This window comes from Sapajus apella, unplaced genomic scaffold (assembly GCF_009761245.1).
Source record: "Sapajus apella isolate SASKATOON/1434 unplaced genomic scaffold, GSC_monkey_1.0 scaffold5, whole genome shotgun sequence".
Taxonomy (NCBI): Eukaryota; Metazoa; Chordata; class Mammalia; order Primates; family Cebidae; genus Sapajus; species Sapajus apella.
In genome coordinates this window covers 12,055,890-12,082,787 of record NW_022436945.1, presented here as the reverse complement: position 1 = coordinate 12,082,787, position 26,898 = coordinate 12,055,890, and the positions used below count along the sequence as shown (strand labels likewise).

Genomic DNA, 26,898 nt, shown 5'->3' with positions numbered 1-26,898 from the left:
TGTCTGAGGACTACCCTTTAGAATAATGATTTCAGAATCACTTATGGAGATGGACAAAAGAGTTGCTTGAACTGTATCTCAGACCTGTTGATTTCAGAGTCTCTGAAAGTAGAGTCATTTTTAATAAATGGTTTTGTTGTATAAGAGCCACTACATTAGGGAAAAATTTGGGATATTGTAGTACACAATTCAAACAGGTTAAGATATTTTCTGTTTTTTTCCCCAGTGGCTCTTTTATAGATGAACATCGAAAGGTCTTATATTGCTAAGGTACTTTTCACTACTGGTGGTTCAGTAGGTCTCGTAATTAGAAGAAGCACATATCGAATTTTCTCCCCATGTTCAGTTCTTTTGGAAATCAAGCAAGAAGGACGTTGAGAAATGAAAGCTGTTGGGTAACCTGAAAATTGGGGAGCCATAGAATCCCAGGTGGGGTTTGTTGAGCCCTGTTAAGATAAGCAAAGGGAGTTATTTATTTATTTTTGGTAGAAAGTTGAGGATTTGCAGGAGATGGCAGCTTTGACCTTAAACTCTCTTTACTTTCAAAGGTGCTTTAAAACTTCCTTAAATATGTTATTTACTTGATCTTATTTATGTTTAGGGATTTAAAAATGAGTTTATAGTTGATACAAACAAAAGGAAATATGTTATTCTGTGAAGCAGTATGATGATTGTTTATTTCCCAGTTGGCCTTTACTCTGATGGATTCGGCGGTTACCTCCTGGCTGTAACCTTAGTGTTTGAAGGGTGGGAAAACGCTTTGGTGTTAATCTTTCAAGTCCAAAGTAAAGAAGCAACAGTAACATCTTTATCTCAGCTAGTTCATCATTGTTCTTTTTTAACAAAATTCTTGACATGAATATGTGGAAATCAACATTTATTATTGAGAATGGATAAGTCTTTTATGTAGATTAAGTGTTGATTTGTAATATTTATATTATGCTTTTAAGTGAAATGTATGACATTTGATAATTTTGTTATATTCAACATCTCTTATTAAATAATTCTAATACGATTTACTATTTATGGTAGATTTTCTATATTCTCATAGTTTTTGAGTGCTTTACGTTTTTAAAAATAGAGGAGTTGTTTATAATCGATGAATTATTTATCTTTTGACGCTCCTTAAGATATTATGCAATTAAACTCCCATTGCATTAACAAGATTGAGTTTAGTGTTGCTTGATCTATTTATGTGATTTTTGTCATGAATTCTATTTTGGTGTGACTGATAGTGTAATTTAGTGTTTTCTATGATAAGCATCAATGGTAACCTGTATTAAACATGTTGGATGTCATGCCCAGTTTTGGAGACATAGAGCTCAAATAACAAAGGTTTCTCCCAGCCCAGTTTTGATGATCTGTGTCATAAGGTTGTATTGACATATGTCCTCCTCTTTGATTTCTTTCTCTGCTATTGTTGTTCCCAATATACCTGTGTCATTTAGATTTTCTTGTATCATTTTGTCTTTGTACCTCTAGATGGCCCAGAACGTTGGCGGGCATTACTGCATATCTGCAGTGTACGCGGAACTCCCATGGCAGTGGGATATATCCCGGAAGCCCACAGGACGAGAGAAAAGCTTGGCGCAGATGCGATAGAGGCGGCTTTTGGGCAGATGATGATTATTCTCGCTGCCAGTATGCAAATGATGTCACTAGAGTTCTTTATATGTTTAATCAGGTAACTAGAAAGTCTTCAAGCTTACTTGGGTTGTGGAGAATACATGATATTGAAACCAAATACGCAAGTGTTGTTTTTTTTGTTTTTTTACTACTAGGTAAAATATAAGGATTTGGTGTTTTTACTTTAGTTGACTTAACTGTCTTCAGGATCAGGTCTATCTTAACCACTAATCAAGGTCCTCTACGGAATTCTTCCTTTCCAGTCACCGTCTCCCTTTTTGCCTTTGTTTGAATGCCTTTTTGAATCTGTGTCCAGCCACCGGACAGAATTCTAACCATCCTTCAAGTTCATATTGAAAGCCACCTCTTGGATTCCTTTTATAATCCCTTTGTCTAAAGCGATCATTTAGAATACTTGGACTACTTTTTGAACATGCTCTTTGTTATCTTGGGTTGTATGCATCTTTTTAAACCTTACCAGACTATAAGCAAGTGGAAGATGGCTTCTGTGTGATGTATTTTCTTTTGCCCCTTAGCACCTCGTAAACCTTTTTGCAATGTTTGGTGCTAAGTCAGTGTTAGACTGAATAGATAAACAAATGTAAAACATTAGAGGCTGGGCATGGCAATAAAGATAAGTGCCAAATAACTAGTCCATACTCTTGTGCAGTAGGAGTTCCTGGGGTGGTATCGATCACTCGCAGCAGGAATACTCAGGAAAGGCCTTATTAAGCAATTGGGATTGAGGTATGTGTAGAATTTGGATAGCCAGGGAAGATATAGATGGTGAAACTTATTAACCTCATGTATTTTTATGTATTATTGTATTTCACTCCAAGCTTAAAAAAATTTCCCTCAGGTGAGTTTCCACTAAAATTCCAGTTTTCTTGAGTTTGTAAAAGCATTTTTAAGAAGGCCATGATGAGTAAATAATAAAGTTTTTATTATTTGTGGCTGTTTTGAATTGCAAAGTGAAAATGTCAAGATTGTGTTGATCATTTTGCTGATGACCGTTTTGTTGATCATTTGTGCCTTTGAAATGTAGATGCCCCTTAATCTAACCAATGCTGTGGCAACAGCTCGGCAGTTACTGGCTTACACTGTGGAAGCAGCCAACTTTTCTGACAAAATGGATGTTATATTTGTGGCAGAAATGATCGAAAAATTTGGAAGATTTACGAAAGAGGAAAAATCAAAAGAGGTACTTTTCTAAATTCTAAATTTTGTAGCATACAGTGTCAACAAATGGTAGTGTGACATAGTTCAATCTGATTTTTTAAAGCCTGTTTATGTTTGTCATATTTGAACTAAGCACGCTTTTAAATTTCCAGAATTGTTTTGTTGAGACACTTCTGCCTCTTCTCTTATAATGACCTGTTTGTTACTGGAATGGGGAGAGGTGAACTCTCAGTTCTTGGACATGAAGGTCCAGAGATACGGCAGAGGTAGCTGGTGAGAGAGAAGTGTTCTGCCTCCACACCGTGGCTTAGGCAGGACTGCTTAGCTCGGCCTGCTTGATTTCTCTTCTCCACACACCCTTCGCTCGTCTTTTGTAACGGGAGTTTTAGTAGCCCAAATCTCGTAGTAAGTTTCTTTTAATTGCCCTTGTAATGCCTTAGAGCAATGAGAGTCTGTTGGGGCACTTTGTTGAAGTTCCAAATGGTTGGAATATACAAGTTTTAAACATGCAATTGTTGTACTGGACCGAGCGGAGAAAGTTAGCACCAAGACAAAAGTATGCCAGATTGCAGGGTCATTTATTATGCCGGCGACCACAGAGGACTCACGTCTCTCCAACCTGTGGCGTCGAAAGGAGGCTGCCAAGACTTTTTATACCCGAAAAACCACCTTGGGAGTAGGGGTGAGGAGCGGGGATGGGGATGAAAAGGTTTCAGACATTCCAAGGGCCAGGGGATTCTGTAATTCACCTCCTGGGTGGAGATGAGGGTGGGGGTCTCCGGACATTCCAAGGGCCAGCGGATTCTGTAATTCACCTCCTGGGTGGAGACGAGGGTGGGGGTCTCCAGGCATTCCAAGGGCCAGGGGACTTTTGTCATTCTGTTTGTTACTTCAGTGGTTTACAGAAGTCAAGATAAGCATTTGTTTACACACAAATCTTAGTTATACTGGGCTGCTTATTTTAGTTATTACCGGTAAGCAAAGGCTAGCAATTCTGGCACAATATCACACAATGAATTCTAAAAGTGGCATATTTTAACAGGACCGCATTAAAACCATGAGATGCTTGTCCACATGATATCCTTTAGGGGAAAAAAATTGACAAGCACAGTTTTCAGAATTAATGAGCAGCAAATTAACGATGTTTTGAATAATTTGCAAGGGCGAGAATTAATGTGTTCTTCATCTTTATGTTTAAAGCTTCAGGAGAACTGTATATGTACAGTTTCTTTTGTAATATAATCATTTACAGAGAAATGAATTCTAGAGGTAGAGGGAACCTCAAGCAACTGGTAAACTAAAGCCCACACTTAGGTTAGGGCAGGCCTGAAAACAGAGGCCAGATCCCTGACTCATCCATAAGTTTTCTGTAGTATCACTTTTGCCTTTTCATATAATGTGGTCCTGTCTTTTTTTTTTTTTTTTAATTATACTTTTAAGCTCTGGGGTACATGTACAGAATGTGTAGATTTGTTACATAGATATACACGTGCTGTAGTTGTTTGCTGCATCCATCACCCCGTCATCTACCTTAGGTATTTCTCCTAATGTTATCCCTCCCCTATCCTCCTGCCCCCTGCTATCGCTCCCCTTGCCCCTCACCCCGACAAGCCCTGGTGTGTGATGTTCCTCTCCCTGTGTCCATGTGTTCTCATTGTTCAACTCCCACTTATGAGTGAGAACATGCAGTGTTTAGTTTTCTGTTCTTGTGTCAGCTTGCTGAAAAAGCATTGGGGCAATTGCTTTTTAATCTGATTGAGCCTGGCCAACATAAGCTGCTACTCTTGTTGTCTTAGGATAGGACTGAAAGCTATCAAACTGCCAGATCTAAGTGTTGTATTTAGTGGAGCCTTTTAAAAACAGTTGAAGGTTTTCTGTCCAGCTTTATCTATGTCCCTGCAAAGGACAAGAACTCATCCTTTTTTATGGCTGCATAGTATTCCATGGTGTTTATGTGCCACATTTTCTTTATTCAGTTTATCATTGATGGGCATTTGGGTTGGTTCCAAGTCTTTGCTATTGTGCACGGTGCCATCGAAAACGTATGTGTGCATGTGTCTTTATAATAGAATGATCTATAATCCTTTGGTTATATACCCAGTAATGGGATTGCTGGGTCAAATGGCTTTCTATTTCTAGATCCTTGATTCTAAAAGTACTCTGTACACAACGGTGGGGAAAGCACTGGACTAAACAAAACCTGCATATTTCTATAATGTAGAACTTCTTAGATCCATTAATACTGCTAAAATGTAAATAATAAGCCTTTTTTCTGTAAATCATTCTAATATGTTTTTATATATCAATTGCATACACACACTTATACATCACATATATTCTAATATATATTACATAATATATATTTAGATATATCTAAATATATATTATATAGAATGCTCTTTTAGATATATCTAAATATATATCATTAAGATTTAAATGTAATATTGCTTGTAATGCAGTGACTGCTGTACAGTTCTTTGGCAGTTTAAACCACAGGCCATAGCTTTCACTGCTCATTAGCGTAGTGAAAAGAAATTAGAAGACTTAAGGGCTTCATTTTTATGTATCCAAATGTATGTTATATATCTCTATATTAATATAGATATGCTCTTATATGCTAGATCTATCTATAATATAATATGTTAGATATATTCTTATATAAGCTTGATATCTACATATTATATATATGAAAATAGATGTATTCTTTTATATATTATATATATATGTATGTGTGTATGTATGTGTGTGTGTATATATATATATATATATATATATATATATATATAAAAGAATTAGTATCTTGCATTCTGGTGGAACTGTGGCCCTAGTACATGAGGTACTTTACTTGGTAGGATGTAGTTATTAAGGGAAGGAAAATAGATATTTGTATATAAATGGGACTTAGGCAGATAGGCCACCTCACTTGTCATTGGGGTAACATTTCATTTGTTTTCTGAACTTCAGGGGCCATGATTTTCTAATAAGTGCCCGGATACTTGACTGTGCCTCCGAGCTACAGCCCTCTTTCCTGCACTGAATTTTCCTTGCACTGGGAGAAGCCATTTGAATTCTGGCTCTGTGATTAATATTGTGCTCCGTTTTTGCTTAAGATCACAGGTTAGCTGCCCACAGGTTTAGCAGTCATTTCTGGGAGTGGGATGTTTCTAGTTACTAGAATAATTGCAGTGGTATTTGGAATGAGGACATGGAAGAACATTCACCATCGAAGAATACATGTTGATGAAGTGATCCTGTTTTGCTCACCTTTCAATTTGAGCCATATGGTATCCAGAGGTATATATTGAACTGTTTGCCAGTGTGTGGAAGAATGGTTGGCTGCATTGACAGGTTCTTAGGTGGAAGCATTGTATTGAACTGGAAATATACATGGTTTCATTAGTTATTAATTAACCATGGGTCCATTCTTCATTTTTCAAATGGGGATGTTATTTTCTGTGTACAAGTTGAAAAGTGTATGTGTACAAATACAGGTGAACAATTTTGCAAAATACTTGCAAAACTTGGATATAATTTTATTAGGTCATGAAATTTAACATTTTTATAACCTCAGAAGCTAAGAAGGAAGTCCATTTACACAATCACGAGTTCATCAGTTACTTCTGTAAAAATTTAGTTTGAAGAAGATTGCTGCCACTTTTACTGGTTAACATAGGACGGAAAAGTTATGATTATCTTTGGAAGCAAGTGATGGCAACTTATTAACTGTCAGCATGAGAAACAGGAAAATATTCAGGATTGAATAATTGAGATATAAATGTAATACTGCTTGTGATGCAGTGACTGACATACAATTCTTTGGCAATTTAAACCACAGGCCATAGCTTTCATCATTTATTAGTGTAGTGCAAAGAAATTAGGAGACTTAAGGGCTTCATTTTAAGTTAATTACCACAGCATGCAATTATGCCAAGTTATCCTAAAATGCAGATAGCTTAGATAGACAAATAATTAATTAAATTGATTTTTGTATTATGTCTAAAACTTATTCTTTTATGGGTGATTTTATAACTAAAGTATTGTGGGGGCAATTGCTTTTTAATCTGTGATTGAGCCTGGCCAACACAAGCTGGTACTTTTGTTGTCTCAGGATAGGCACTAAAAGCTATCAAACTGCCAGATCTAAGTGATGTGTTAGTGAAGCCTTTTAAAAACAGTTGAAGGTTGTCTGTCGGGCAACAGAATCGTCTGTTATGTATTTACTAAAGTGATTTTTCTTATGAAAACAGTATATGTGTTCATTTTATAAGATGAGAAAGTTATATTTAAAGATTAGATTTGATGATGGCTTCTGGAACCCTTATTGTCTCTTACTTTAAAATGTGTGAGTGAGATATGCGCCTTACACGAGTTTATGTATAGATTTTTACACATGTATGGCTTTTTCATTTATTTTAAAGTGTCATCACTTCTGTATTGACAGTTACGATTGTTTTCTTTTTTTTCTTAATCTTGCTAGCCAGACTTTTCTTCATGATTAAGCTTTTCTACAACATTGTTCCTAAAACTTGACCGTGCATCAGAATCACCTGCTGGATTTGTTAAACGCAGAGATTGCTGCCCAGGTTTCCCCTCCCTGCCATTCCCAGTTACCATTTCAGCATGTCTAAAGTGGGTTCAGAGAATTTGCATTTCTAGTCAGTTTCAGGTGATGTTGGGGCAGCATGACTTTGACACAGGCTTTGAGAACCCCTGTAGCGTCTACATTTTCTATTGTTCCTTTAACTTATTTTTGGAGGGGGAGGGGGTCAACTTTTTAAGAACTTTTTCTTGGAAATTTCAAAAGTATAAGTATTAATTATCATTAATACCTATGTTATAACTTTGCTTAGCTTCAACAGTTTTCAACACAGCAAGCCCTCACTTAAGGCCATTGATAGGTTCTTGGAAACTGCAACTTAAAGTGAAATGATCTATAATGAAACCAAATTGACCATCTGCTCATTGATGTAAATAAGACTTATAAAATTCCTAGAGGTCATTTCTTGTCACAAAAACACCAAACTTCCAAATAAAGACTCTAAGCATTTCTAATATTAAACATTAAAATAAGTGTGAGCCATACATATGTTTAAGAAAGATTAATAAAAACAAGATAATTATTTACTCACTGTGTTAGTCAGTTTTCACACTGCTAACAATGACATACCCGAGACTGGATAATTTATAAAGGAAAGATGTTTAATTGACTCACAGTTCAGCACATCTGAAGAGGCCTCACAATCATGGAAGAAGGCAAAGGAAGAGCTGAGTCTTGTCTTACATGGTGTCAGGCAAAGGGAGAATGAGAACCAAGTGAAATGGGAAACCTGTATAAAACCATCAGATCTTATGAGACTTATTCACATGGCAGCGGAGCAGTCAAATCTTAAGCTGCAAAATGACCTCCTTAGACTCCATGTCTCACATCCAGGTCACATTGATGCAAGAGGTGGGTTCTCATGATCTTGGACAGCTCTGTCTCTCTGGCTTTGCAGGGTACAGCTTCCCTCCCGGCTGCTTTCACAGGCTGGCATTGAGTGTCTGTGGCTTTTCCAGGTGCACAGTGCAAGCTGTTGGTGGATCTGTCATTCTGGGGTCTGGAGGACATTGGTCCTTTTCTTGTACCTCCACTAGGTGGTGCCCCAGTAGGGACTCTGTGTGGCGGGCTCTGATCCCACATTTCCCTTCTGCACTGCCCTAGCAGAGGTTCTCCATGAGCGTCCCACCCCTGCAGCAAACTTCTGCCTGACATTCAGGCATTTCCATACATCCTCTGAAATCTAGGTGGAGGTTCCCAAACCTCATTTCTTGACTTCTGTGCACTCACAGACTCAACACCACGTGGAAGCTGCCAAGCTTTGGGGCCTGCACCCTCTGAAGCAACAGCCTGAGCTATACCTTGGCCCCTTTTAGTCATGGCTGGAGCAGCTGGGACACAGGGCATCAAGTCCCTAAACTGCACACAGCATGTGGACCCTGGGCCAAGCCCATGAAACCATTTTTTTCTCCTATGCCTCCAAGCCTGTGATGAGAGGGGCTGCCGTGAAGACCTTTGACATGCCCTGGAGGCATTTAATTTCTGCAGCCCGTTTGAATTTCTTCTCAGAAAAGGGATTTTCTTTTCTATCACATTGTGGGGGTGCAAATTTTCCAAACTTTTGTGCTCTGCTTCCCTTACAAAATGGAATGTCTTTTATGGCACCCAAGCCACCTCTTGAATGCTTTGCTGCTTGGAAATTTCTTCCACCAGTTACTGTAAATCATCTTTCTCAAGTTCAAAGTTCCACAAATCTCTAAGTCAGGGGCAAAATGCTGCCAGTCTCTTTGCTCTAGTTCCCAACAAGTTCCTCATCTCCATCTCAGACCACCTCAGTCTGGACCTACAAGTCTCAGCCTGGACCTACAAGTCTCTGGGAAGTTCCAACTTTCCCACATTTTCCTGTCTTCTTCTGAGCTTTCCAAACGATTCCAACTCTACTTGTTACCCAGTTCCAAAGTTGTGTCCACATTTTTGAGTATGCCCCAAAATTTTCAGCAACACCCCACTCTACTGGTACCAATTTATGGTGTTAGTCTGTTTTTATGCTACTGATAAAGACATACCTAAGACTTGGAAGAAAAAGAGGTTTAATGGACTTACAGTTCCACATGGCTGGGGAGGCCTCACAATCATGGCAGAAGATATGGAGGAGCAAGTCAGATGGTGGCAGGCAAAGACAGAGAGCTTGTGCAGGAAAGCTTCTCTTTATAATACCATTGGATATCGTAAGACTTATTCACTTGCTATCATGAGAACAGCATGAGGAAGACCTGCCCGTGTGATTCAATTACCTCCCACTGGGTCCTTCTCACAACATGTGGGAATTGTGGGAGTTACAATTCAAGATGAGATTTGGGTGGGGACACAGCCACACCATATCAATACATGTTGGTTGATTGGGGCCATTAATGAGAATGGTCTAATGTATCCTTAATTGTGATATTTGCTTGCTTCTTCCATGTGCCCAGGATCAATACCAGAGTTGGAGACTCACTTTAAAATTAATTCCTAGCTTGAGGTTTTTCAGAACACAAAAGCAGTGTGAAGGACTTGTTTGAAGGTCAACTTGTGTTTCCAAGTTTCAGAGAATAATTTTTGTTTACCTCCTTCTAGCTCTTGCCCAGGCCAAGACAGGCAGGTTTCCTTGCTGTCTCCTTCCATGAAGCTGAGTGGTTGCTGGCTAGGCCTGATGCTGGAGGTGGTGTCCTTTGAGTTTCTTGCTTTGTAACGGGATCTTCTCCTGGTAACCTGTGTTGGCATGGCCAAGGCCCCCAGTGGAAATCAAAACATAGTTCATGGTCATCAAAGTTCAGCCTCAGAACTTACCGGATTTCTGCTGTTCTCTGGTGGCTGGGTTTTGGAGGAGGCTCTGTTTTCCTACTTCTCAGTGATGCATTTACAAAGATAACTGTTTTCCTTTCAGCATTTTTCACTTTCTGCTGGAGAGTTCTCCGGAGTGTAATCTCATATATTTCAGTAATACCTTAGGGTAGAATCAGTATTTTGGGATATTTTATCTTTTAATATAAAGATATTTACAGATGAGCACAATTACAACTAAATTTATTATTATTTTTTTAAGTCTTGAATGTGTGGATTTTATGAGGATAAGGCGTGAGATCTGATGGTAACACATCATCCCGTCTGAAGAATTATGGTTATTACATGATCTGAGAACTACTGCCATGCCCCATGTGCTGTATTCTTCTCAATCTCTTTTTCCCCTTCCCACTCATTTCGTCAGTTCCTCCACTGTTGTCCTCATCCTCATCATTCTCATTACTCCTATGCCTCAGTAAAATCAGAGCTTTAATCTTTGCCACAGCCCTGATGACGATCACAGTCAGAGTCTTGTTAATGTGGAGTATCCTTACCTAAGCAACCTGCTGAAAGTGTAGGATCTAGTGGCGTGTAAGGCCAGACATGAGTTAAGAGTGACAAATACACTTTTAAAACTTGACTTTCAAAATGCAGCAGTTCCATAGTTAATCAGTGTAATAACATACATTGAAATAGGTGTGATCTCAATAGTATACTTAATTTGGAACGAGGAGAACATTGTGAAGATGACTTCAACTTAATAGGATCAGCTGCTTCAGTAATGATGATGCTGTCAAGCTTGAACTTCATTTCCTGTAGGTTCCTCTACTTGTCATCTCCAAAACCATTGCTCCTCCTATGCCAGTGTCTCTTAATTCTTGCTTTTCTGGTTATTAGATTTAACAAAAGTGTTCCTTTGCTGCTTGATGATTGAAAATGTACATATGAGAGGGCATAGATACTTGGCCTTTCTAAAAATCTTCAAGAATTGCTGAATTTATATTTTTACTGGGTACGTGAAGATATTTTTCTTTTGCATTTCTTTTTTTTTTCTTATTTTACCATAGCATGAGATGTTCTGAGCACTTATAGGGTTCTTGGTCCCATTTTACAAGTGAGTAAGCTGAGGAGGCTGATTTGCTCAGGAACGTCTAAACTTGTAAGTGACAGACTTGAGATCTCAACCCAGGAGTGGTTAACTCCAAGGCACATAGATATTATGTCTTCAGTGTTAAAAAACTATACATTAAATATCATCAAGTTTAGTTTATGTATTATGCATTTAATATAACATCAGAAATTTGTTAAATTAACAGATGTTTTAGACCAAATTTTGATAAAGCTTGCAAGTTACTTGTATATTAAGAACATGAAATATCCTGTCTCTTACAACATTTGACATTGAGCACTTTCATTCCCATTGCTTGGTGTATTTGTTTCTTCCGCATTTCATCTTTGGTAAAGTCCATTCACTCATGTTTTAGGTTGATCCTGCCACTTCAGCGTGACAGGTGCAAGAGCAGGTGCCTGAGTCCTTCTGACCCTTTTGTGGCTGGAGTGGCCTTCAGGGAATGAGGCCAAGGAGAAATCTGATGCTTTCTCTTTACACTGGTTCCAGTTTTTAAATAAACTTTGTGTGTCAGATTTCAGGAATATTTTTTTAATCCAATGTAATTTTTCATGCGTTGTTACCCCTTTTGTGTCCCTTTCTGCCACCGTGACAGATTCAGAGCTATTTCTGTAACCAAGCTACAGAAGCATATAACATTTTATGATTATCGGCTCTAGGGAGTGTTTTGGCAACAAATCCCTTTCCTCCATTCTTAGCCATTTGGAGTGAAATAATGAGAAAAACAGCTTGTTCTTAACTAAGGAAATTACCCTTGTTAGCCCTGTACCTTCTTGGAGGTATCTGTGGTTTTTTATAATTATTAACACAAGTTAATTTCTTTACTGGCATTATCTGGCAGAGCATAGCAGTAGTTCTTTGATCATGTAATAATGATGCTTTTTCAAGAGAGATGATGTCCCATCAGGTCTCTTGTCAGGTCTCCATAAAATTCCTACATTTAAAACTTCAAACAAGTATTAAACAAGTTTAGTTGCAACTTTGCTAATCTATAATCACCTCCTATATTTCAGTGGTGTCTTAGAATAAAATCAATATTTTTATGTATTTTAAAGTTTTACATCCATTGGGAATTATATTAATATTTTTGATAGCCATAAAGCATATTTCACTACGTTATCTCTTTTACCTTTTATTTTTGTGTAAAATCTTAAAATAGCAGTAAGTCAGAATAATAAACAAAATCTTAACTAAATTATTCCAACTACTGTGAATTCCCATTAAGAGTTGGGACTTATTAGTCCAGCATCTGTATAAACGGCTGTTTGACAGATTCAGTAATTGACATAGCAAGAATCAATACCCATCTTTATAGCTCCAGAAGTAAGGGCTTCTAATAGAGTGACATTCTCCCCCATACCTGTTTGTTACTAGGAGCATGTACTAGGATGCTAATGTTCCAATGAATCATATCAAATGAACCAACTGAGGATTCTGCAAAGCTTGATTCCAGGCTCTTCTTAATTATTTGTCAGTTGATCGTGTTAATGTCTTTGGCTTGGGGGGATATACCCCTTGAGAATGTGTTAGTTCATTAAAATAGGGTATTTGGATTAAATTCCATTACTCTATATCCTACATTCCTCTGCGTATTTCCTCCATAGCAGTTATCACAGTCTAAATCACTTTTATAAAGCAGATTTATATGCTTGTTTTGCTTTTTTGTCACCAGACTATAAGGTAGAAGATAGAGCTTGTTTCTTTCTTTCGTTGCTGTATCCCTGTTGCTCCAGACAGTATCTGGCTCACATTGGCCTCAATAAAATGTTTAGTCAGTGAACAGTAATCATGAACATTTAAAATGAATTTTGATACATATTGAATAAATGGACATTGATAACTATTGGCTTCAATATCAGCTCTTGTACTCGTGAATAACGACATAAATAAAATATATTTTGTTGTCTCTACCCTCAAGATGTTTACATTGGAAGTAAAATAAGGAATACGTTGTGATACACTATGGTAATGGCAGTAAAAAGTCAGAAAACGTCATAGGATTAAGCTGAGAGAGTGGGACTTCACAGAGGATCAAGTGGCAGTTTAGTTGGAGGCTTTGCTCCTGTTTTTATGTGAATACAACGCTCCTACTACTTTTAGAGTCTATCATCTTAAAAGAGAGGCCAATTTTGGTATTAAAACAGTAAAAGCGCCAACATTTTTTGAGTGCTTGCCATGTGCCAGGCATGGTTTCAGGAACCTGTGTACTATTGAAACTTAATCTCCACAACGTTAAAAAAGATAGCCTATTATTATCCGTTTTTACAAAGAAAGGAAGCGGAGATACCAAGAGGTGAAGTGTTCAGCCCAGGTACTCATGGTCAGCATTTGAAGTCCTGCCCCTCATCGGTGTATTTACTGTGGTTGCTTCACCCTGTGGTTCCAGGATTGGGATCTGGTGGACTTCCAAAGGCCTGACTTTTTTTGTAAAGTGAACCAGCATGCATGGACTGAACTTCTAAACCCTCTTCAACCCTCATAATTATACATCATGTGCAGTGTATTGGATGCAAAATGGGATTGAAATTTCAGCTGAGATCTTCTGGGATGATCAAAAGACATCTGTTAAGACAGCCCTGGCTTTCTGGCTTCACACTGGGGCTTAACGCCTTTCAATGCCTACTTCTTGATTAGAGGTCCAGCCAGCTTGCAAATTCTCTGATCTTACCTCTGGAATGTTTCTGTTGTTCTTTCTGCCACACATCTCCCTCTTGGGAACATTTTGCTCAATACTAAACCCTCTTGATACCAGTACGTCTCATTAGCCCTGGACAGTTCAATGTATTTCTCTGAGGTGGGATGTACAAGTCACAGTAAACAATAGTTGGTTGACTTTTCTGTGGCATTGCCTGACTGATGTTTACATCTGTAAGTTATGAAGTGAGTGAAAAAAAAGAATCCAATAAATGAAACAAATAAAAAAAACAAGCAGTGGAAAAGTGCATTTATTTTATCAAATTGGATCTTAAAAGCATTCATTGAGTTGGGAGAAAGGGAAGAAGCAGTTCATTCAAGGCAGAGGAAACCATGTGTACAAGGGGATGGGGGTGAGATCACACAACACATACAAGGACCTTGCAGTAGCTGGACATGCCTAGAATGTTGAACATGAGCAGAGACTGAAGAGGTAGTCAGTGTGTATTTCTTCCTTTTTCCTTTTCTTTCTTTTTTTTTTTTTTTTTGAGACAGTCTTGCTCTGTCACCCAGGCTGGAGTGTGTGGCACAATCTGAGCTCACTGCAACCTCCGCCTCCCGGGTTCAAGCAATTCTCCTGCCTTAGCCTCCTGAGTAGCTGGGACTACAGGCATGCACTACCTAATGCCTAGCTCATTTTTTTGTATTTTTAGTAGAGACAGGGTTTCTACTACTAAGACAAGGTTTCTACATGTTGGTCAGGCTGGTCTCGAACTCCTGAGCTCAAATGATCCACCTGCCTTGGCCTCCCAAAATGCTAGGATTATAGGTGTGAGCTACTGTGCTTGGCTGGCAGTGTGTATTTCTTAATAATAATAGTTTGGTTTAAGCTAATGCATGCAGAAAAAGAAGTGCTTATAAATGGTTTGCTAGATGAACAATCAAGATCTTTTTATTCTGGTATAGTGTAACATCCTTTCCTTCTCTCTCTCTCTCTTTTTTTTTTTAAATGGAGTCTCGCCCTGTTGTCCAGGTTGGAGTGCAGTGGCACTATCTCGGCTCACCACAACCTCCACGTCCTGGTTTCAAGCGATTCTCCTACCTCAGCCTCCCAAGTAGCTGAGATTACAGGTGCCTGCCACCACGCCCAGCTAATTTTGTATTTTTAGTAGAGATGAGGTTTCTCCATGTTGGCCAGGCTGGTCTCGAACTCCTGACCTCAGGTGATCTGCCTGCCTCAGCCTCCTAAAGTGCTGGGATTACTACAGGTGTGATCCTTCTCTTTTATTAGTCTAATTGCCTTCCTTTTCCTCTCTTTGAGATACCACCCAGCAATCTTTTCACCAGTGATGTGGTGGCCACTTACATATGCTCTTGAGCTAAATAGTACCAGATGGCTATACTTGAATGTACTGTTCATAGCTAAAGATGTTTTCATGAGAAACAAGTAAAGTGCCTATTGGGTTCTCATATGGAATTGGAGACTGACGGCCAGTTTCACCCTTTCATTAGGATTTTGATTCTACAAAATAGTTTGTTGGCTTGAATGACCTTTCTTTTTTCTCCTGAACCCCTGCTAGCTAGGTGACGTGATGGTTGACATCGCAAGTAACATCATGTTGGCTGATGAACGTGTCCTGTGGCTGGCTCAGAGGGAAGCTAAAGCCTGCAGTAGGATTGTGCAGTGTCTCCAGCGCATTGCTACCTACCGGCTAGCCAGTGGAGCTCACGTTTATTCAACAGTAAGTGTAACATTATCAGAGACGCCTGAGAACAAAGTGTATTTCACGCAGCTCTCTCCTGAAAAAGATAGGTGTCTTCTGCATTATGGGGTGGCTATCTTACCTAACTGCTGATTATTACAGAGTTTCTTTCCTAAAATGTTTTAAAAGTTAATTTTGCTTTTGAGTAATGTTTTCTTGGGAACTGGAAAATATTTGTTAATCTGTAATTTGAATGTTTATCACCATCGAATCCGCCGCAACTATTTCTACAATGGAAAATAAGACTATTGTATTGCTCCACTGGCACATACCCATGGTCCATCTGAGCTAATATTCTGTTCTGGGCCCTGAAGGATATTTTGAGAGAATGTCTGATTGGTTGCCCAGGTTTCAATCTCAGAAGAGAACTGGGATGCCCTCCAACATTTGTGAAGCTATTGGCATTTTCCGTCAATCCCACTCTTGGGATAATGAGTTATTAATAAATAATGATCACTCAGTTAACTAGTATTAAAATTTATTTATGCTGAATTGAACTGTTGTAAAGTTCCTGATATACTTACTGCTTACTTTTTAGTCCTAAAAAGGTGGTGGAAATAGTAAATAATGTGTTATTCCCTTAGCAGCCATAGTTTGGTCCACAATTTTCATTTCCTAATTATTTTAGTGGCTGACATAGTGTAGAATAGTCTACACTTCCTCCTGTGATTTTACACAATTCAAGATTACTATTTTCCTGTTGATTTCTGAGACCTTTTTTGATGTTACCACGTTTTATTGCTCCCTTTGTTCAATTAAATTTAATGATTCTTTCCTGAATAATAAATAAAATGGAGCCTCAGCTTGGCTACTGTCTGTTTTTTGTTGCTGTAGGTCTTTTAATTTTTGTATTTATTCATTTATTTATTTTTGAGACGGAGTCTCGCTCTGAAACCCAAGCTGGTATGATCTTAGCTCACTGCAGCCTCTGCCTCCCGTGTTCAAGCAATTATCATACCTCAGCCTCCCAAGTAGCTGGGATTACAGGCGAGTACCACTATGCCCGGCTAATTTTAGTATTTTTAGTAAAGACGGGGTTTCATCATGTTGGCCAGGCTGATCTCGAACACCTGACCTCAAGTTATCTGCCTGCCTCAGCCTCCTAAAGTGCTGGGATTATAAGCATGAGCCATAGCAAAGAGGAGTTTCTCAGATTTATGACCTCATTTGAGGCTAGCTTGCCATGTTTATGTCCTCCTTGGCTATTAAGATCCATTTTAAATCTCATCCTTTAGCCATGCTTATTAATCAGCTGGAAGAACTTTCTCCTTTTCTCTGAACTGCACTGGTTTTTCTGATAACCCAAGGGTACAATAAAGGTCACAGTAGGAATTTGCATACCCCGTCAACGTGTAAACAAAGTTCCAGGAGACGATATATCTACTTACACTAAGTAAAATGATATGGCTTCACAGGTGCCTCAAAATGACAGATTTCTTTCCTTCAACCAAGGCTTCATGTGTTGGACATGGTGACTGATGCTTGTCAGGTCTGGTGGTTGTTTACATGTGTGTTTGAAATTGGAATACACATTGCTAGTTAACAAATTGAATTAATAAGACTTTTCACAATGTTTGCATTGTGAGGCAAAAACTAATACGAAGATTCTTTATGCTTGAAATGCTTGGGAACCACGATTTATTTTCTATCACATGTATAGGACTTGCCAAATTCTACATAACTTTTTATATTTTTAAGTTTGTATCTTATTTTCTAATAGATTTTAAGCAACATTCACCAAAGTTTCATGCTTTAAAGAAAAATAAAGACATCCGTAGATAATACTTAGAATGGTGCCTTGCCTGTGGTATAGGTGTATACTTAATCATCCTTAAAGGAGGGAGATGCCATGCTGTCCCTAGAATTCTCAGTAAATCCTGTCACCCTGCTGGATGGGAAGGTGTGGCTCCTTGTCACTTCTCACACCCACTCTGTCCTCCATCGAGTCGGACTGGTGGCTGCCTGTATTGACAAGTCATATGTTTTCGTGGTTCCCTTGGCTCATTCTCATTCCTGAATTCCTTTAAAACTCTGTGGCAGGTGTCATATTTTTCAGATGATTTTTCCGACCTAATTTGCTTTTTTTTTTTTTTTGAGACTGAGTCTCATTCTGTTGCCCAGGCTAGAGTGCAGTGGCACAACCTCAGCTCACTGCAACCTCTGCCTTCTGAGTTCAAGCGATTGTCCTGCCTCAGCCTCTTGAGTAGCTAGGACTACAGGCGTGTACCACCACACCTGGCTAATTTTTTGTATTTTTAGTAAAGATGGGGTTTTACCATGTTGACCAGGCTAATTTGCTTTATAAATCTGTTCATTTCCTATTATTTAAACTAACATTTCTCTTCCTTTTCTGAAGAAACAGCTTTGGAGAGAATCTTTGTAAACCTTTTATACGTAAAACTTAATGCAAAGAGTTAATGATCTTTATGTAAAGAAAAAAAGTGAATTTGGCCAGATGTGTTGAGTGCATTTCCCAAACTCCAGTAATTAGCTTTCATTCTTCCTGTAAGGTGAGCATTTAGAGAGTCTACTGATTTCACTAGCTGATTTTATTTTTTTTTTAGGAAACTTCCATTTTTAGCTTGTTTCCTTCAAAGTGCTCCTCAAATCATTATTTTTTTATTTTTTATTTATTTATTTTTTTGAGACGGAGTTTCACTCTTGCTACCCAGGCTGGAGTGCAATGGTGCGATTTCGGCTCACAGCAACCTCCGCCTCCTGGGTTCAGGCAATTCTCTTGTCTCAGCCTCCTGAGTCGCTGGGATTACAGGCACGCGCCACCATGCCCAGCTAATGTTTTTTGTATTTTTAGTAGAGACGGGGTTTCACCATGTTGACCAGGATGGTCTCGATCTCTTGACCTCGTGATCCACCCGCCTCGGCCTCCCAAAGTGCTGGGATTACAGGCTTGAGCCACCGCGCCCGGCCCTCAAATTATTTTTAATTGACTTCTTAGACCTGATCTTCCATACTTCATAACTTCTTTTCCTCCTCTTGTTTGGTCTCCCTTCTATTTTAGGACACCCTTTTCATTCCAGGGTCTTTTTTCATTCTGCCAGTTACCTACACAGTGATTTTGTTTAGGAAGAACCTGGGCTTTCTGGTTTGGCTAATGCATTGTGTTTTGTGTTTGAAAAGTCTTTGAAAGTGCTTTTTTTTTGTTATATAAATCGTTCATAACTCCTGTTTGATTGCCTTTTGAAGTATTCACCCAATATTGCTCTGGAAGCTTATGTCATCAAGCCCACTGGCTTCTCGGGGATGACCTGTACCGTGTTCCAGAAAGTGGCAGCCTCTGATCGTACAGGACTTTCGGATTATGGGAGGCGAGATCCAGATGGAAACCTGGATAAACAGCTGAGCTTTAAGTGCAATGTTTCAAATACATTTTCGAGTCTGGCATTAAAGGTATGTTCCATTCTGCAATCATTGAAGACTATTTACAGTTAAATTAGAGTGCTCCAAATGTTCTGCTTTGCAAAATAACCTTATTAAAAGATCTTTTTTGCAGGGAGATAGGTATTACTGATTTTGCTATTGTTTTAAAGAAAACTCTGACCAGGAGTGACTGCGTTACGACTTTCATAGGCTCTAGGCTTTTTTGCCTTTTGGTTCCCTTTCTCCCAACAAAAATAACAAAAATTACATTTTATAACTACAGTAGTATAAACACAAATATACTAATTTAACATGTTAAAATATTTTATTTGACTTAAACATTTATTTCTCTTTGCTCCTGATTTTAAGACAGTAAGATGTTTTCACTGGCCCCTAAAAGTATCGTGAGCCTGTGGCACTGTGCCTGCCAAGCCTAGTGGAAAAGTCAACCCCAAGGCCAGGCGTTTAATCAGGCAAGCTGTATATCAAAGTTTTTGGTAGAAAATACAAATGTGTCATATATGTTAAAAAAAAAAAAAAAGGGTTTCATTAAAGCAAGCAAAATGAAAGCATTTTTACTGATTTTTAAAATTGGGGGTTTAGATATATTTGACTACACTGCATTGAAGCAAATAGTGGATCCAAAACTCCAGCACCCTAATGGCACCACATATTTTTCATTTAGCGTTCTGTGGGCGTGTGTAATTGTGTCCTCTGCGGTTTTTAATTTCACAGTACTTTGTTTCTGCCTTATCCCTGAATAATACCACAAACAATATTCCAGTCATTTTAATGGCTTCATAATAACTGATCTGATAGGTGTTAGGTGTTCTGGTTTAGTTTGAGCACTCAATAAATATTGAATGAATGAATGAATGAGTGTGTTTTTGTATACTTTTTCCTGGTGACCACCATTGAAGAGAGCCAATTTGCTAAATTTAGAAAATCTCAACTGCCCAAGAAAATCTCAACTAGGTCACAATGTCTGATAATAATATATTTACTTGATACCCTATACTCAGAGGAGAATTGGCAAGATTTACCTGTTAATATTGGCGCTAAGGGATTATTTGATATACTGTCCCACGCTCCTGTAGACCTACTCAACTTTCCTTATTGTGTCTTATGTTGGGGGAAAAAAGAAGAAACATACTATAAAAGACTAGAATCAGCGACATAGAAAAGCACATGAGAGAAATATGTTTCCTTTTTTTTTTTTTTGAGGAATGCTTAAAATTGATGAACACTTCTGTCTTAGATGATCAGTTGGTAGAAAGAGATTAAAAATGATAAAACCCTACATTTCATCAATTTCACGACTTACCCCTCTGGTTAAGGAGAGTTTCTGATTGCTAAAGCAGAAGGCTTTAGATGGACTCTCAAATTTGTCAATTTCATGCTATTCTATCCTTTTAAGATCATCCTGTGGCCAGAGAGCAAGGACACATTACAATGTTATTCGTATTATTTGTGCTTCATAGGTGGACACGATTAAACTGAATGAAAAAGGAATGCATCTCTCATGACACAAAATTGGTTAAAAATTCTAATGTTAACGGCATAAAATGTACTTTAGCACTTGAACAGAAAATCAACTGTACTTTTAAAATTTTATATTAGGGCCATTTTTGATCTTTCTGTGCATTCTGAAAAAAAAAAAGTCCCTTGAATATACTAACTAGAAAACCTGAACATCTGAAAACTGATTGCACTGCCTTTAAATGGGAGCATATGCTAGTATGTGAAGTTAAACCCGTAAAGAGACAGTCATTACTTAGCAATAGGTGCCTCCTTGATTTGCTTCCTGCCTGTTTCAGAATCTCTGTTCTTCTCTCAGTACTACCTCCTAAGCCTGCTTTGCACTCCCATCCTCTATTGCCCAAACCATTGTAACTTCTTAGTCTCTCTGTCTTTAGGCTGTACCTTAAAAATTCATCTTTCTCACACAGATTGGTCAGCTTAGGGCTGACATTTGGCTAACATGTATCAGTACAATGACACCACGTAGTAAAATATTGAAATACTTCCTTACCATTTAGCAAATAGCTGCTGCCACAGTTTTCTGAGTGCTTCCTTGGCCCTCCTGATCCTTCCGTCAGGACCACAACCCAGACCTTTCTTTTCACCGTTTCATACCTGAAGGCCTGGTGCCTGCAGAGCAGGAGGCTACTAGGAGCATTCCTCTCTGTGCAGGCTGTTCTGATTGTCAGTGCCTGTACCGTTTCAGGTTGCTAATGTTGTAAGTATTCTACCCAGATCCACCCCAAATGGAAATTGACCTTGTGCACCCCTTCATAAGTGCGTCATGTCTCTCCAGAGGCTGTTGAATAGCTTCATCATTTGATGTCTTCCCTCTCTCCACAGCACTTCCTACCTCTTTCTTTTGTCCAGCGACAGCAAACTTTTCATGGTTCCTCTCCCTACCACCTGGTCATTCTCAAGCAGGCTCCTGCTAACTCTCCCACTGGAATCCCTGCTCTTTTCCCCCGCTTCCCAGCCTCTTGCTGATAACAGTCAGCAGAAATGTCACTCCAAGAAATTTTGCCTAATCTCATCCAGATCTCCACTCCCACCCTCATCTCCTTTGTATTCCCTCCTCATTTTTCCTATAATGCTTTGTTCCCCTCTCTCTGTCATTGCCTGTCACACATGGGAACCTGGGAGCCAAGATGGGTTTCTTGGTTGCCTGAGGGTGGGACTAGTGATGGAGTCATCAGTGACTCCGTGACCTGGCTTTAGTTGGTCACCAGTGGTGACAGAATTGCCCAATACTTGCCTCTTACTGACGGCATCAATCAAATCTCTTCCAATTTTTTTCTCAATGAAATGTTTCCTGTCACTGTAGATAGCATAATTCAGATATGTTAGCATAACAAAATGATACCTATTTTCAGTCAACTACTTTAGTTGTACTGAGTCTTTTGGAAATTAGCTGGTGTTTTGAGTTCATGTATAGTATAGCCAAAAAGGAGAATTAATTAGTTCTTTATTATTTACTTGATCAGAATTTAGAAATCAGTTTTTCTTTATACATCCCAGACATCTAGAGCTTTATTGCACCCGAAGTCTCTTGAATTTTTCAGGCTAGTCATTACGCATCTTCCTGCTTCCTGCCTTCAGTTTTGCCCTTTTTCAGTTCATCCCTGCTTGGTGAAATTCCTGCTCTTCTCTTTCTAAAATTGCATTTGGATTCTTCCTTCAATTCCTCAGACAGAATTAACCATTGCCTGTTAATCCCCTTGTGTTTTGTTCATTCTTTGGAATAATTATAAGGTGATACAGCGGTGGAGCAAGCTGCAGTGAGAAGCCATATGATACGGTGACTAAGACTGTGGCTTCTCTGCAGCCAGACACTCTGGGTTTAGGTTGTCTCCCCATAACAGCTGTACAAACGTGGGCAACTACCTTAACCTTTCTGAATGTCAGTTCCTCAGCTGTTATGTAGATGCTGAAATGGTGCTTAACTTGAAGGGTTGTTGAGAGGGTTAAGTGAGGTAAATATGTAGACATTCACCGCAGTGCCTGGCACAGAGTAAGCCGCCAGTAAGTGGTAGCTGTTATTGTTTTGTTACTGTTGTTATCTCTTCTTTGTTAGATTATGAATTTTGGGGGACAGGGACCATGGCTGATATATTGCATTGTATGTCTCCAGGTTCTGCGTAGTTCCAAGCCCAGAGTAACTAAACATTCAATAAGTGTTGAATAAAGTTAACAGTCAAACTTAATTAGCAGAGAAAGTCAGTTAAGAAATTAATTCTGAAGTCAAATGTAATTGATATTAATCTTCAGCAGTGAGAAAATCAAAAGGTGGTATGCAGTTAATAATTACACACAATAAAATCATTAGGATAAATTACAGTATCTGTTTAAAGTCAAGTAAGTGGTCAAGAAAACAGATACATTAGTATTTTATTGTTTTGAATCAGATGCTTCTTTGGCTCATTCTGATTTTCATATTAGAATTCTATAGATTTTAACCCACAAAGATTTCTGAAAATTTTATTAACTACATAGGGGAGGAAGTCCAGATTGTTTGATAAGGAAAGATGTTAGAATCTAGTGAAAGTACTGGAATTAACCTCCATTATGCTTCTTATCATTTTCCTTTTAGCTTCATGTCATTATAAATAGTGAAATATAGATGAATTTAGGAAAAAAAAAAAAGATCTGTGTCGTTTCATGGGTGTTCATATTTCATCAATTTTTTGTGTTAAAATGAATACTGAAACTGAATGGTAGAAGTCGAAACATGATGACGTTCAAGATTGTTGTTGGCAAGTTAGTTAAGGCACTACCTCTCCCCCAGTCCCCAGATAACCATCTTCCACGGTGCTGCAGTAACACGGTGAAAAAATACCACTGACAGCTCCCTAGCCTTTTGGGCTTGTCATGTTCATGATCTCATCTCGTCTTCACAACCATTTGTTAGATGGATCATTAGCTGTGTTTGACAGACAAGACTCAGAGAGGTTAGACAACACTGTGCACTGTTAACCAGCTGCTAAGTGGTGAGGCTGAGACCCAAATCCTTTCTTATTTCGGATCCCATGTTCTCTCCATGGCATATGATTTTTCAGTGATAAATATTGGAAACTGGAAACTTGTTTTTCCCAAAGGATCTAAAAAGGGATTTTTCTACTTTATTAACTCTCATTCATGTGTTTGTTATCTATTTCCATTGCTGTATCCATATTTTTAAAAGTAAATATGTGGTTGAATGAACTTAGAGACTGCGCTTGCCACCCTTGGGCCAAGTAGAAGGTGTAATCATGATAAATGCACCAAATTAAGTAATGTTTTGCTGTGACTAATAGATTTACAACCTTTCTGTAAATAATGATCAACATTTCTTTTAAAGAAATTAAATACACAAGTGTTACATTGTTACTATAAAAATCTATACATTGCTGGGGCTGAAGTTTGCCTTACTGTCACCCCTAGGCCACTCTATATCCCAGGGAACCTGCAGTATTATTTAGTAATGTTTTATTGGATTTTTAGAAGCCGTAAGTGTATAACAGCCATGAGTATATAACTCTGGCCCCACAGTAATATGTCCATACTCCTGGGATTTTTTTTGTACATTGTTCTTTTTTAGTTGGTTTTACAAATTTAAACTTGTGTAGGAGACCTTTTTTAATTTCTAGAAAGTACAGATGTTATTTCCTTTTTTAACTTTCTTTTAGAAAATTAAAATGACTTCTTGTAAACCAATTTGATTTATCATGACTAATACTTCCCCAAAGAGCTAAGCTTTGTTTTCAAGCCACTTTGTGTGTATAACAATATTATTTTATGAATTTTATAGTTTTTGAGTTCTAATAAATGTGCATTGTGTGGTACTTTATCAGGATTTTGAAATTTTAACTAATCTATTTTCTCTCTTTGCATGTGTCATTATGTACTTAGGAGAAATTTATGTACTGAATAGAAATCTAGATTAATGAATAAATTTATAACAAACTTTTTTTCACATTAGATTATATTTTTGAGTGAGAATAGCAGAAACCTCTTTTATACCTTTTCTCTAAGAAAATATTTCTACTAAATATTTTCTTGGCATCTTCAATTTAAAAGTAATATTCAAACTTCCAAAATACTTACATTGAAAAGATATTTATAGGTATCTGCTATGACCTAACATTGTTAATTTTAAAGTCAATCATTTACTTAAGTAGAATCATTTTTAAAATAAACATACCATATAGACATTGTTCATTTCATAAACAGTGAGCTATTTTGATTAAATACAAGTGCTAGGAACCATTAACACAGAGGTTTCAAAAAGTGAATTAGATTGTCTCCACCCAAAATCCTCATACTCTGGTTAGAGGAACAGACAGTGAGCTACACCATGGGGCTGCAAGTGTGCCTTACGACTAACGTGTGCAGAGTGTCGTGTGAGTCCAGAAGAGGGAGCAGCTAAACTGAAGAAGCAACATACTAAGGAGATGTAATTAACTGTCCATAAAAGCCCTATTTCAATGACTCTGAGTAAAGTCTTCCCTCTGGCTCCTAACCTTTTTTATTCTTATCCACTTTCCATTACACCAGTTTAAAAGTTAGTGAGACCAAAGAATAGTAGAGCATTTCAGGTAGAGATGCTGGCCTGTGCTGTGTATAAGAAGAATATAGAAGAACTTGAATTGGTAAGCTCAGTGTAGCTGTGTTTTAGGTTGTGTTATAGGAGTGTTCAGAAGACATATCTGAGAAATAGATTTTCGTCAAATTATGTGGTGAACTTAGGATTTGGGGGCAGTATTATTTAAACATTGCAGAGCCAAGGTGTTATTTAAACTGGAATAATATGATTCGATTTGTTTCTTAAGGGGAAATTCTGTTGAATATGGAATTGAAAGAAGAGAGGCTGGAGGCCAACAGAAAGATTTTGTAATAAATTCTTCAACTATGGAATGTTTTTAGATGGTTAATTGTTTGCTTCTTTGGTGTATAGATTTTTTTTTATTGAATGCTGAATAATTTATTATTTAAAAATCCTCAGTAAAGAAATCTGAAAAACATTCATTATCAGTCAGCATTTTCAGTTGTTCCTTTGTGTTATTATGTGTTTTTTCTAAACGTGTTTGCTAGTCTCAAGGAAATTTCTTTTAAGTTTACTGAATCTAAACCTCTATTATGTTTGTATAATTTCACTCTTTTGTTGTTTGATGGTTTTAATTCATCATAAATCACCTTAAAGTTCCATAAGCCCAAATTAATTATACTCGCATTTGTGATATGCTACATTTGTACTTCTTTATCACGTTTTATCATTGTAAAATTGATAGAGCATGATTATTGAGATCCTTGATCTGTTTAATGCTATCTGCATCAACATATGAATGATATTATGGGAAAATTAACTTTGTAATTGGAAACACTTTTCTTGTTTACTTATTTAACTGTTTAGAGTTTGCATTTCTATTTTATACTTCTATTAATCTATGTTGTTATGTAGTATTGATATTTCATTTAACTGATTTTTTTAACTATTAAATTTTGTATGTACAATTTAAAAAATGAAGTCGACCTAATTAGACCATTTTTGTAACTGTCTGACATATTTTTTCTGATTTCTACGTACTAACGTAGTGAGTTTTGTGTGTGTGTGTGTGTGTGTGTGTGTCTGTGTGTGTGTGTGTGTGTGTGTCTGTGTATATATATATATATTTTTTTTTCTTTTTTTCAGAATACTATTGTGGAGGCTTCTATTCAGCTTCCCCCTTCCCTTTTTTCACCAAAGCAAAAAAGAGAACTCAGACCAACTGATGACTCTCTTTATAAGCTTCAACTCTTGGCATTCCGCAATGGAAAGCTTTTTCCAGCCACTGGAAATTCAACACATTTGGCCGATGACGGAAAACGGCGTACTGTGGTTACCCCTGTGATTCTCACCAAAATAGGTTTGTGTGTGACATATGTTATCCTGTAGTCAGTAGACAATAAGGCTTTGCAGTTGACTGTTACTAAAACTGCTCATTGTAGTGTTTTCTCATTTTAATGGGTCACTAGTGAAAAAAGATCTTGCAGAGTACCCATTACTGTATAAGTTGACATTTAATTGTTTATGAAGTTTGTTTCAGAAATATTTGTATTTCCCATTTTCTCCAGATGGTATGAATGTAGATACTCACCACATCCCTGTTAATGTGACACTGCGTCGAATTGCACACGGAGCAGATGCTGTTGCAGCCCGGTGGGATTTCGATTTGCTGAACGGACAAGGAGGCTGGAAATCAGATGGGTGCCATATACTCTACTCAGATGAAAATATCACTACGATTCAGTGCTACTCCCTTAGTAACTATGCAGTTTTAATGGTATGGTGG

The 26,898-nt window shown here is 37.9% G+C and overlaps 1 protein-coding gene across 1 annotated transcript in view; it reads left to right on the top strand.

The window, feature by feature from the left end:
* ADGRA3 (adhesion G protein-coupled receptor A3) overlaps positions 1 to 26,898 on the top strand; it is a 128,925-nt gene that overhangs the window by 75,541 nt on the left and 26,486 nt on the right. The window contains exons 9-14 of the mRNA XM_032273441.1: positions 1,483 to 1,684; positions 2,672 to 2,827; positions 15,509 to 15,670; positions 18,896 to 19,099; positions 26,259 to 26,472; positions 26,681 to 26,889. Coding sequence (XP_032129332.1) covers positions 1,483 to 1,684; positions 2,672 to 2,827; positions 15,509 to 15,670; positions 18,896 to 19,099; positions 26,259 to 26,472; positions 26,681 to 26,889 — 1,147 coding nt within the window. The remainder of the gene's footprint in view (positions 1 to 1,482; positions 1,685 to 2,671; positions 2,828 to 15,508; positions 15,671 to 18,895; positions 19,100 to 26,258; positions 26,473 to 26,680; positions 26,890 to 26,898) is intronic.